Consider the following 13,636-nt stretch of genomic DNA (forward strand, 5'->3'; position numbering starts at 1 on the left):
CGCGGCATGTGGGATCTTCCCAGACCGGGGCACGAACCCGTGTCCCCTGCATCGGCAGGCGGATTCTCAACCACTGCACCACCAGGGAAGCCCGGGCTTTTACTTTGAACCCCAACTTTTGGAACACATTTTCACCAAAGACAGTATTTTTATTTATGTGTTATAGGAGCTCACCTTGGTCATGTTTTTGTTCTAGAAAAACCTTAGAAGTCATGTAGTTCATTGTCCTTCACATTTGAATCATGTGTACCTATTTTTTTAAAGGAAAAAAAAATACTCATGGATTCCTAATGCTGATTAAAATGATTTTTTGTTTGGTTTGGTTTTTTGACATGTAGAAACAGAATATAAGTATTTATTCATAGCTTTTAAACACCTCTTGAACTAAAATTTTAAAATTATGAAAACCATAAAAACAGTGAAATCCAGATAATATTAATTTAAGACATCCATGATGTTTTGATAGTAGGTTTCAGAGTAGTAGGTTTTAATAGTAGAAGATGTAGCCTCAGGTTTAGAAATATATTAAATATTTCTGTATTTTGACTTAAATAATGATAAAATAAAGGAAGCCTATTTTGTATAAGTATGTCACACCAAATGCTGACTTTTGCACTTTTCTTGCTTGTTCATCATTAGACCTCATGTCTAATCAAAATCATCTTTGAGCAGTCCTCCAGTGCTAATTTTAATGAGTTGTCAGTTGATAATTCTCCATAGCCCTCTTGTCATATGAAGATAAGGTTGGTTGGCATTAATAAAGTCTGCTTTAATTGGTTATATAATTCACTTATTGTTGGAGCATGTTTTTACTCTTTATTCTCTGCTGATGAATTGTTACAAGTTCATACTTACAAAGATGGAATCTGTATAATTCATTTTCTGGTGATGTATACTGGGTATTTTTTGCCTGTGCTACAAGTTATTTTTAACTTGGCCTACCTTTACTACTGGGTGCCTTATAGCAACTCAGTTTTCCCATTATCTCAATTGGCAGTACTGCAAACGCGTTCTTTGTGTTAGGCGCTTGGTGTGAATACAGAAATAAACCCAACTGTGAGTGGCATCAAAACTGAGTGGTAGTAGTCAGCCATGTGAAGGTCGTTCAGATGACATAGATGAAAATCTTTTAAAAAAGTGCTCACAGAGCTCTAAGAATATGTTCAAGGTTCCCAGTACAAAGAACATTGATGTAATGCAGTCCCTGACTTAACAAAGAGGCAGCCAAAGCCAGAAATGCTGTTTATGCTCAAAATCACTAGTGAGTTGGAGGCAAAACTAGATGTGGACATTAGACCTGTAGTGCTCTTTCTGCTCTACCATATTGCTGCACATTTGTAAAATACTTGTAGTTTACCACGTTATTACATACGGTTTTTACTTTCCTACTAGACGCATGTGTGCATCCAACAGACAGCTCTGGAGCTCGTTGGCAGAGGTATCAAGGTTCATATTGTCGCTGATGCCACGTCGTCGAGAAGCATGATGGACAGGATGTTTGCTCTTGAGGTAATTGTCCTGCTTTAAAATAAATCATTAACCAAGGATTCCACGTAAATTTCGAGAGTATTAAATATGTCACAGCAGTGAAAGATTTACCTCTTAAATTTGAGCTTGGTCTGACAACAATCAGACTGATTTCCGGGGTTTCTACTATGCACGACAAACCTCTGAGGTCTTACCATCATATCCTGTTTTACATCTTCTGTCTTTATTTCTAGAGGTCTAGTGATGCCAAACGCTCCTTTACATCTTCTGTCGTAACTTTGCTAGTTTTACACATGAACTAAGAGGTATTCCAGTAAGCTTACTCTGAACTACCGAAAGATTTGCAGATTAAAAACAGCTCACCTAGGCTTAACTCGGCCAGGGTCTAGCCAACACCTAGGGTATGGTGGGCCGAAGCCTGGTTCAGCCGTGTGTTAGATTTCCTCAGACTTCAATTTCTGGGAATAGGAGGTGTATCTCTGACTGTGGGCACCACTCACACACAGTGTTTAATGGCTCTCTGCGTGGAGTGTCAAGATGTACTTCAGAGTCAGGGAGTTGATGACTTTCATCAGTGTTGCATAACAGTAGCCTTATGTAAGCATTGCCTATTCTGACACTGTTGAAAAACAAACTCCCACAATTAATCCTTTGAAGGCTTCACTCCGCATTGTGCCTCTCTCTCTCTTTCATGTTTAATTCTAATTCTATAATAGCTTTAAAGTAATGTCAATCTGGATTGAATTGCTGAGTTTTTAACTGATTATTTTTATTGAGAATGGGAAATGTAGATTTTTTTTGAGACCCTCCAGTGTTCCATGCATAAGCTGACCTGTGAGCCACTTTCTCTGTAGGATTGCTCAATCATCTATCTCTCTAGCCTAAAATGTTCCCTAGGGTGGTGAGTTGGGCAAATAAGAAAGAGAGGAAAGAAAGGAGACTCAAGTCAGTGGGGAGGGCTGCTGCAGAAGCAGGCGGGTAGCTGGCAGCAGCAGTGGTTTTAAGGCCCTGGTTGGCCATCCCTTCTCTTATTCCTGAGCAGTGAGTCCTATTTTGCGATTATAGGTGGAAATGGTTTTATTTATTTTATTCAACTATTTTCAAGTCCACTTGGACTACTGGGTTCTCTGGTTAGTTAGATATACTAAGTGTTTCTTCTTCCCCTCTCAGCAGAGATCTTTAAGCTGTTCTTACAGTCACAGTTAGCTTCCACTTTTCAAATTTCCTTAGTAATCTGAGTTTAAACACTTCCACTGTCAGATCCGTACTACCTTGGCAGGCACCTCTTTTCTTCTTTGAATACCTTTATGGTAATGCTGAGGTCCAGAACTTGAAGTGTTTCCAAGGAAGCAAAAAACTAAGAACATACAAAACCAAAAATTTTCCTTGCTTGTAAAGAGATTTCAAGAACTTTTGTCCTACATTCAAGTTTTTTAGACGTCTTTATTATGCCATTTATTACAGAAAATTTTGATTGTTGGCAGTTCTGTGTTCTACCAAGACTCAGAATGAAAACAGCCATTTACCATCTGAGCCTCATTCTTTTAGAAGTAGTCTGTAATCTTACTGATTAGGAGGAGTCTAAACAGTGGAGGGATAATATGGGTTTGAATTCAGGTTCTGGCATTTTGTAAATTTGTGTCCTTGGACAAATTAACTAATATCTTTGCCTCAGATTTCTCATTGGTGATGTGAAATAAAATTCATATTTTTATGGCAAGACAAGAAAAATTTAAACATGAAAAAATTTTGTTTGCCCTTTGGCCTCCTCTCTCCTCCCTGCTGTGCATTGTGTATCTAAAGTATGCATCGACCAAACCTCCCATCAGCAGAAATACCTGCTCAACCATAAAGAGCAGACAACCCCTTAAAAGGTAACATTCCTTCTTGATCTTCTAAAGGGTCACATGACCCACCACAATGGCACTTAGATCTGGATTATGTAAACTGTCAATAATAGGTCATTTAATGTACAGCCCTCTGTCTCAATTTATGTAACTGTGCTTTGACTTCTAAGGGGTGGACCAGTTCTCAGAGCTTTCTGAGGGGCTGTTCCCAGGTTATAATCCTCACTTTGGCTTGAATAAAATTTTCCATTTCTTCCTTTTTTTTTTATTGGAGTATAATTGCTTTACAATGTTGTATTAGTTTCTCCTGTACAATGAAGTGAGTCAGCTATATGTATACCTATGTCCCCTCCCTCTTGGACCTCCCTCCCCCTCATCTAGGTCATCACAAAGCACGGAGCTGAGCTTCCTGTGCTTTATATATGTCAATCCTAATCTCCCAATTCATCCCACCCTCACCTTCCCCCCCTGTGTCCACATGTCGTTCTCTAAGTCTGTGTCTCTATTCCTGCCTTGCAAATAGGTTCATCTGTTTCTTTCTTAGATTGACGGATTAACTTTTTGTCGACTGTGAAATAGAAATAATAGTCATTATGTGGGAGGATTGTTGTGAAGATTAAATGAAATAATGTATTGATAACACTTAGTACAGTGTCTGATATGGTGTAAACACTCAAATGTTAGCTGTTGCTTTTATTTTTACTGTAGCCATTATTTGTTTTTGTTGTCTTCATGAGGTTCATCTGATCAGAAATGTATAAGCATATATCAGCTTCCAAGACCCAGAAGGGACTAGTCCTGAGAAGTTCTGAGGAGGGAAGGAAGGAATATGGTCTGGGGTGGATTTGGAAGAGACTGGAGCAGCCAGAATTGCCTTGGTTTACAGTGCTGAGGTTGAGAGGGAGAGAAGAAGCAGGTCAGGTGGTGATGGGGGAAAGATGTGTGCCACATTTCAGATTTTTCCTCTTAGTCTTAATTTGCTATGGAGGTGTTTTAGTCCCTCAGTCCTTGGGAGAAATGTTAAGTTTCCTTTTTTCTTCTGTGACTGTGAAAGTGAAATAGAGATCTGGTCCTCTCCCCTTCTTTTTTCCTTGAGAACACACTACTTAAGGTCATGAGATCATTCCTGAGACTCCCCATATTGCCTGTTAAGACCATTGTACTAATAAGATTTATAGTTACCGTTATTAAAACTTCTCTGCCAGGATCTGTGGTGTGTGCTTTATTCCACAGAATTTTTTGAGCACCTATCATCTGTCAGGCATTTTTCTTTCAACTTACAATTGTAGAGTAGATGTGAGATAAAATAGAATAAAACCATCTCTTGAACTTGATGTCCTTGTACTTCTGAGGAGTTGTTAGTGTTGCTTGGGAATTTAATGGGTTTAGTCTTTTTTTTTCCCCACCCTCTCTGAGGCTGTCTTGGCTTTGTGTTCTTGCATTTTTAGGTTTGTGGGTCAGAGTAACCTTTCTTTTCCTTTGGCCTAGTTGGACTGGTTTTGCAAGTGTAAGGGAAGAACTCAGGAAGCCTGTTAAGCCATGTATCCATTTGCATTAAACAGCTGGAGTTTTAATTGCCCCTTCTAAAGCCAGGAGATAAAGTGAGTGTGGGACCAGTATTGTAGGTGTCCTCAGAGCTCAAGGTGGTGGGCAGGAACCTGCCGGTGTCTGGAAAAAGTGCTGCTATTCTCTTTCTGCTCAGGTGCCCTTCTAGGTTGGGGCTGGGAAGGCACCGTGGGAAGATCTGTTAGTCTGATCTAAAGACTTTGCATTCTTAGCAAAGGCGTGAGCCACGCCTTCCCATAACACAGGTTCTTGGCTTGATTACTTTCAAATGCCATCAATATTGGGCATATCTCAGTCTTGAAGTTAAATAATTTTATGTAAGTTTCTGTTTACTAAAGTGTTTTTTTGTGTGTGTGCCTCTAGTGTCCCAGCTTGCCCCTGCCACGGTGTACGGACTCATAGCGTCCCTGAGGGTTGTTGGCTTAGGATGGATCCGGTGCTGCTTTAGTCTGGTCAGGAGAGCACTATGGAAAAAAGCTGCCTTCTTCCTGGGTCATCACGTTTCTTCCTCAGACCTGGAAACAGTTTTTCTGTCCTTCCTGCCTCATGAAGGAACTAGAACGATTACTGAGAACTGACCTTTGTTTGCACTTTGGAATATAGAAGTCACTTTCACAGACATTGAAAATATGATTCAGATTCAGACTGACTGATTGAAAGTCCATTGATTCAACAGGGAGCAGTAAGGAAGGCAGGGCAGCCAGGGAGAGAGCTGCGTTTGGATGGCTGAACATTCACGGCACTGAGCTGCAGCTAGTCTTATTCCCCACCCTGCTGTCTGAAGCAAGCACACAGTCCTTTGAGATTTCTGAGTGTTTGATATGATAGTCAGGAGTTGACTGAAAAGCAAGGAGGAGGAAATTAGTCTCCAGAAGTCTTTAAAGAACTCAGTGATGACTCATCCTCTGGGATTTGTCCCAACGTAAAGGACACTAGCAGGCTCACTTATTTCTTCCTCTTTCCTATGTAACCCTCTGCTGTTTTTTCATTTCTCCAGAGCTGTGGTCACCCTGCTCTGCACACTCCTGTGCTGGTGTTTGAGGTCCAAGCTTGCTATCTGATAAGTAGGCTATGGCTTACACTCCCTTCTGCATCCTTGGGGATAAAAAGGAAGAGTCTGCCAGTGGGAAGGCTGGGTCTCTGGATCTGCAGCCATTTGAAGGGTTTACTTTGGCTCCATTGGGATGTCCTGTTTATTCAGGTGACTCCCTTTATGACGAGACACTGATCCACGTCTTTTCCTCTAACTTGCATAGGAATCGTGTCTAACCACCTCATCTTGTAAGGCTCTTACAGTGGATGTTACTTGGGGTAACAAACAGTTGGTCTGTTTTTTTCCTTAAGGTTTCTGATAAATACATCCAGAAAATGGATCTCTGTTCTAGAATTCTCCTCCCACCCTTATCTCCACTTTCTCTTCTTTGCCCTCCTCCTTCCCTTTCCCTCCTCCCCCTCCTTGAGATTTCTGTCCTTAGCTCTTTATTATGATTCCACTGAAACAATTTGGCAAGGATGTTCTTTCACCTGTCAGTGAAACTCTATACAACCTTAAATTTTATACTCCTGTTTATGATTCTAAAAAGCTTACAATGGTGGCAATGGTAGTGGTTCTGTTGTCATCCAGGGGCACATTCTTAAACTTCACATGAGGCTCCTCTACCGCCAGCATTTCTTACTTATGGGAAGGGCATGCAGTTTAATGTCAGCTATTTGGAGAGAGGAAAAAAAGGAATTAAGAATCATTGTTTTACAGCCCTTAGCCTTGATTTCCCTCTGTCGCTGGTGCATATAAGTGAGAATATTGGCAAGTGAGAATATTGGCTGCCTATTCTCTTACTTGTTTCTAGTCATAATTACTAATATTGAGAACCATCCTAAAGGGTTTGTGGTGTGGCTAGTTTGAAATCTCTCCTCATCTCTGAATTTGATGGTATGGCTAAGGGCTGTGGTTTTGATAGAGGACACTAATCATTGTGTCCTGGCATGCTTTTTGCTGTTTTAATACAGTGTTCATTCTCATGCGTAATTTCTTGAATTGTCTTTTTTTTTTTTTAAAAGCGTCTGGCTCGAACTGGGATCATAGTGACTACAAGTGAAGCTGTTCTGCTACAGCTGGTGGCTGATAAAGACCATCCAAAATTCAAGGAAATTCAGAATCTAATTAAGGCGAGTGCTCCAGAGTCGGGTCTGCTTTCCAAAGTATGACATGTGAAGAACTGGTATGCTACTCACCATCAGGTGACAGGACTGTAAGCCCAGACAAGCTCATGTCTCTAGTAGAATTAAAATGTTAAGTCAAAAATTGGCTCCTTTTTTGCGCCTCTTAGTAAAACTTAACCAATTAGACCGTTTGGGTACCAGCATTTAGTTACAAATGTCAAAGGCTTCAGGTGCTGCTTACCTTCTTTTTATGTTAATGTGCTTTTATTTATTAAAAAAATTATAATGGAGGTGCCTGTTTTCTCTATACCATATACACTGATCATACTTTCAAAAGTGCACACTCTTGTGAAATTTTCTTAAATTGTGCACAGTTAAAGACAAAGATCTACCAGTAATAGTTTGACTTTTGTATTATTGTAAGATGTATGTTATAATGTTAATGTGGATTCAGTGCTTTTACTTTGCAGGTTGACTGAAATAGGATTATTAAACGAGAATTTAAAAACAGGACTCTGGATCATGTTACCCCTTTCACTCAGTCAGGTTATTTATTATGCTGCACTGGTTTAACCAGACAAAGTTATGTTGAATAATTTTAACATAATTATGCTAATTGATTATGCTAATTTTCTTATTCTGCTCACCATCACTAATTCTCTGTTAATGTTCTCCTTTTTAACTGAATCTTTTACCCAGAAAGACTCATTCGCTCATTGCTTGTTTTAATTTTGTAAACAGATGGGCGGATTTGCAACACCATATCATTAGTGGAGGACTGTTTTAAGATCTTTTAAGTATTACTTTAGCTGAATAGCTTTATAACCATCTTGAATACATCTTCTAATATGCACAAGATTTAGCAAAAAGATAAAGGCCGGATAAAATGTAGTTTTAAAACATCCATATTCTTGTTTGAAATTTTTTCCACCTACCTTCCAATTACTGTTAATGCAAAAGGCCTCAGTAATGATTTGGTAGTATTACTTTTGCAGTCATTACTACCATTCAGTAAATTTATTTTCATTAAATACTTACTATAGGGTTTTAAAACTTTTTAAAAAATATGTGAAATATGAAACATTGGTGTCTTTTATATTAAAGTAATTAAAGAAAACGTATTATGTGAATGAAGTTCTTTTGTCCGCCACAGCATGGCTCTTTGAGTACTCTTCCAGGGATTCTAATATTTATTTAAAGGTATAAAATTTTTGACATTTGTAATCTTTCAACTCTTGGAAATTTTCGAAGAAGGAAAATGTTTTGTCCATGGGGGTAAGTGGATTTTATTGAAGGGCCTTCTTATTTAAGAGCAGTAGACATTTTTTTTTTTTTTCTGGTCAGTGTAACAAACAGCAATGTAGCATTCCTCTGAGGGTTATGTTTAAATCTTTTTTCCAGCAAACTTGTGTGTCAAAAAAGAAGAATCAAAGATTCCTACACATTTTAAAATAGTTTTTAATAAATTTAACCTTGTGCTTCTCAAACTTTAATATGAATACAACTCAGCTGGGGGATCTTGTTAAGATGCGGACTCTGGTTCAATAGGTCTGGCTTCTGTGCCTGACATTTTGCATTTCCAAAAAAAAAAAAAAAAAAGCCAGTTTCTACCAGCCCTGCTCAGAAGAGACCAACCATACTTTATGAGTAGCAAGGATTTAACTAACATCACCTGTTTTCCTCCACTGAGTCCTGGCCCTTCCTCTCATGAAACACCACCCCAATGAAGCCTTTTTACAGCTGAAACAATTCTGTGAACTTGAGTCAGTTTCCTATGGCTACCATATTAAATTACTACAAACTTTGAGGTTTAAAACAACGCAAATTTATTATCTTCCAGTTCAGTAGGTTAGAAATCTGAAATGGGGTTCGCTGGGCTAAAATCCGTCTTTCCCACTAGATTCTAAGCTTCTTGAAAGCAGGACCTCTGCATTTATTCTATACTCATTCTGGAAACTCATTTTGAGAAGCCACTAAGTTCTAAACGTGTGCTGAGGATAGAAAGATGCCCCAAGGAAGCTTAGGGTCTGGTACAAAATCAGATATATCATAACCTTTCAGTAAAAGTGAATTGAATTATGTCAAAGGTTCAGGAATGTCAGTACAACAAAGTTTAGAGTAATATACTTGTGAATTCTACGTTCTCCTTTTTTGCAGATCAAGCAAGGTGACAAGGCCTATTATAGGAAACCTGAATTGATTTTAATACATTAGTCTTTAAATTGGAAGTGTCTGCAATTTTGTAGGGTAACAAAATTCTTTTAACTGATGCAAATAAAGACCTTGAGAACATAAGCAAAAGAATAGTCCAGTGTCTTGAATTGCAAGGGGGTTAGAAACAGGATCAAGACACATCATTTATTGAAATGCTAAAACATATGCAGAAACTTTATCTAAAATTAAAAGTAATAAAAGTGATAACTTATTCTAACCAGGAAACCAAATACCCTATAACATCCATTTAATTACCACATTTCTCTAATTAGGAAGAATATTTTCTCTTTTTAAAAGTTGATATTTGGATAAATACGACTTTAGATCTGGGTGGAACTTAAAAGATCATGATCTCAGAGGTCCATTTCAGCTGTAAAATTCTAGAACAGTTTTATTTCACAAGTGTGGCTAGTGAGATCCAGAGATAGATGTTTCTAGTTGCAGAGGTGAGGAAAGGCTCAGCAAGATGACAGCCACATTACTTAACACATTGCCCTGGACTTCCTTACATTAGTTGATAATGCTAGAGATTATCTGAAGGAAAGGGGGGAGAACAGTAAAAAGGATCCATTTTAGAACCTATAAAACAGCACACTGTTTACATTCACAAAGCTAAAGGGCTGCTTCCAGTGCCAAGAACTTTCCCTGTGCCCCATCTTCAGTCTAGCCTTACTTCTTTCCAGATGGTTTTGAACTAATTCGGGAGAATGGCTGATAATATGAAAATTACCATTATTTTCTTCCTCAGATAACTACAAATCAATATTCTGACATCATCCTTGATCCTCCATGGAGCATTATTGTCACCGTTTAACCCATGATTAAAAAATTTAAAAATCACTAGGCTACCATAATGAGATACATCAATTACTTTGATATGGTTATGAAATAATTGCAATTGGCTTTTAGAATTCTTACTACCATGTTGCTTTTCTTTATCTTTTAAGCCTGAATAGCAGATATCTTACTGAAAATTTATTTTTAGAAGAGATTAAAGTCCACAATGGTGGTCAAGTAAAATAACGTATTAATTCCGGTTAAAGAGATTGTAATCTTGATTTCCCTGTTGTAGGAAACAGAAATTTGAACTGGGCCCCAAGGTTCCCACTCTGGTGTACACACACTTTGCCCCTGACAGGCAAATACTAATCTCTGTTCAGCTGTAAAGGGTTTGCTCAAGTAATTAAGGCTTCAAATCGGTTCACCTTAAGATAGGGAGACTGCCTTTGTGTTCTTGATTGAATCAGGTGAGCTCTTAAAAGGGACTGGGCTGGTCCTGGCAAAAGAGATTCAGTCTGTGGGAGGGAATTCCACGGGAGGGAGATTCCCTGTCGCTGACTTAGAAGATTCTCTGTTGCTTACTACAAGGCTGAGGATTTGGGAGGCCAGCAAGGAAACAGGCACCTAAGTTGTACAAGTACAAGGAACTCAATTTAGCAAAGAACCTCAGTGAGTTTGGAAGCAAGTTTTCCCCCAGAGCCCCCAGGTAAGAATGCGGACGGGACCCCCAATGCCTTGATTTCTGCCTTGTGAGACCCTGAGCCAAGATGGCCCCCATGCTGTGCTGGGACTTCTGACCTGCAGAACTATGAGGTAGTAAACTTAAGTTGTTAAATTAGTGATAATTCATTACACAGCAATAGAAAATTAATGTACTTGCTTTTTTTGTTTGTTGTGGTTTTTTTGATTTGCAATCATGTTTATATGAAAAAAAAGAGGAAGGAAATAAATGGGATGCCATCAAGACAATAAATGTAGCTTCTATTAATTTGTTTCCAGAAAAGTGGGATGGGAGGGAAAGTGTATGTCCGTTGTGTTAATTATATAGCGTTTTTCATTGTAAGGTTAGCTTTTTGTCATTTTCATTGCAGAAAATAGTCAACTTAGAGCATACCTGTCATAGATGAGGCTTCATTTCTTGATATAATTGTTAGTTGCACAGTATGTGTCACTACTCAACTGTAAAAGTCCCTTGGCTTCAGATTTGTTCATTGTTCTCACAGCTGTTTCCTTGCTGAATTGTTCCTCCCACTTGAGACAGTAAATGCAAGAAATGAAAGGTGATGTGTCTCAGAACCTATGGTTAATACACAAATACTCACTGTTAACGTAATTTGAATACATGCAGCTTTGAATTGGATTTCTGGAAAATGCACATTGTGCTTTCACAAAATAGCCTGTTTGGCAGCCCCAACTAAAAATGTGGAATGCTTTGTAAATGTTGGACATGTGGGGATTTTTCCAAGAAATTAAGACCCTAGAAATAATACATGAAACATACAAAGAAGGCAGGTGTAAATTGTTAGCCGTTACCCAAATGTTAGCATCTTTTTGGTTGTATTGTTTGTATGCCAATAAGTAAGTGCTTTTTTCTTTTGGAGAATTTGGCAAAACTTAAATACTGTGTCCTATGATGTCCATTTTGGATTTCAGCAATTCATTCCTGCAGGTAGACAGCATGGTGTAGATGTAACATTGTGTGTGTTCATCACATACCTTTCTTTTCGTATTAAAAAAAAATGGTTGGAGTTGTTGGTGGAGGGAATTGGCAGGAAAGAGAGGAATGGGGGATTGCCTTTAAATACTGGAGACAGAGCCACTGGTTATGTGATGCATTGTGTAATGGAAAGCTTTGAAATGGTAGACCCGGCTTCATTCTTAATAACTTTAACACCGGGGGCAAATGTTTTATTTGTACAGTGAAGAGATTGGACTGAACTGTACCATGTGTAAGGTTCATTGCAGTTCTAAATTGTATACTTCAGATTTTTAAAGTGAATCAAATTTAACATTTGAGCGTCTATCATATTAAGTAACTCAATCCTCATAACAACTATATAATGTAACTGAAGAACTAAATGAATAAGTAACTTGCCCAAGGTCATCCATCTGGTTGGAAGTGAGAAGGCTGAGATTTTAACTGCAGATTTTAACCTAGAATTTAGAAACTGCTGTAACTGCCATAACTACTATGCTCTATGCCCTCTTTCCATTACGAGAGCCAGTCATTGTGCGAGGGAAGCCTCTGTGAGCAAGTAATGATGTGTGACACATGGATGGCAAGTGGGGATTCTTTATTTCCAAGTTTTTTTAAAATTTCTATATAGACAACTTTCTCTATGCTCTGTTTGCTCTAAATAGCTTTTTTTGAAGACTAAACATTTTGAAATACTTATTTCTTTAGAGAGCTCATTGAGAAAGATGAGTTCCATTATATGCCAACCATCTCGCTGTCTTTAGTCTTCCTTTAAATATTAACTAAATTGATTTAGCTATGCATGCAAAAAAGTAATTAGAAATTTTGTCAACTCGCCCAACCTCTGTATTGAAATCTTCCAGAGATAAATAGAAGCTTAATTTGTCTATGGTGAATATTGACTTTGACAAATTACTTTCTGCATATTTTAATTACAAAATAACTATACTTAGCTAAAACTAAATCCATCTCTTTTAAATACCTGAATATTTTAGTTAGCTTTGAGTAAAAAGTCTTCAGTGACATGATTAGAACCAAAATTAACATAAAAGCTTTTTAGAATTAAGAGGAATGGGAACCTATATGGTCGCCTTTGTTTTCTTTCCATATTGACCAATCTCATATGTTCTGAATAAATCTAGTTAAATCATTTGCTATAATAACCTGTAGACATGAATTTTCAAGCTAAAATCACTGTCAGGCTTGGGATTTGATTGTACACTTCTTTCAAGATAATGACCATGCTACTGTTTCATGGATGCTAGCAGAAGACATGACATTCCTGGATCAGAGACAAAGGACTTAATTATGCAAGCAGTGTGAGCAGTAGCATATGTGCATTGGTTCCCTTTACACCTAAGTCCCACAGGGGCAATGCAGTATGTGCCAGATGGATGCCATGCACTCAGTGGGTTTACACTGAACTTTTATAGCAAACAGTAAGCAAGCCTGTTCTTTGTCCATAAAAAGCTGTTACCTCATTACTCAAGGTTACCGGCTGCATAAACAAGACTGAGAAGTGGCCTGGGTGGAAGTGTTCAGGGCCTTGAAGACATGGCACACTCAGCAAGACCTGGAGGAGTACAAGAGCTCTAAGGAGGACTTATCTCCCAGCAGACAGGTGTGGTGAACTTTAGTGGAAAGGGTAGTGGGGCAGGGCTCTGGCTCTTGTCCTAGCTCTCTGCAGCAGCCTTCAACAAGCCTTTCTGAGACATCTCTAGGTTCTCTTGTATAGGAAATGGAGTTGGATGAGATGACAAAATATCTACTATTTCATCTAGATATTAGGGTTATACTTTTCTGAAAACCTTCATTTAAAATAAGACTGAACAGGTTGCCTAAGGCTAAAAATTGAGCCTCAGAATTTTTACAAAATCAAGCAACA

General features: G+C 38.3%; 1 protein-coding gene across 2 annotated transcripts in view; it reads left to right on the top strand.

The window, feature by feature from the left end:
- ISOC1 (isochorismatase domain containing 1) overlaps positions 1–8,087 on the top strand; it is a 19,695-nt gene extending 11,608 nt beyond the window's left edge. For both annotated transcript variants that reach the window (XM_024124550.2, XM_028493198.2), the window contains 2 exons: positions 1,393–1,509; positions 6,960–8,087. In XM_024124550.2, the coding sequence (XP_023980318.1) occupies positions 1,393–1,509; positions 6,960–7,106 (264 nt within the window). In that variant the 3' untranslated portion in view covers positions 7,107–8,087. The remainder of the gene's footprint in view (positions 1–1,392; positions 1,510–6,959) is intronic.
- The last annotated feature ends 5,549 nt before the right edge of the window (positions 8,088–13,636 follow it).

Source organism: Physeter macrocephalus, chromosome 8 (assembly GCF_002837175.3).
Source record: "Physeter macrocephalus isolate SW-GA chromosome 8, ASM283717v5, whole genome shotgun sequence".
Classification (NCBI taxonomy): Eukaryota; Metazoa; Chordata; class Mammalia; order Artiodactyla; family Physeteridae; genus Physeter; species Physeter macrocephalus.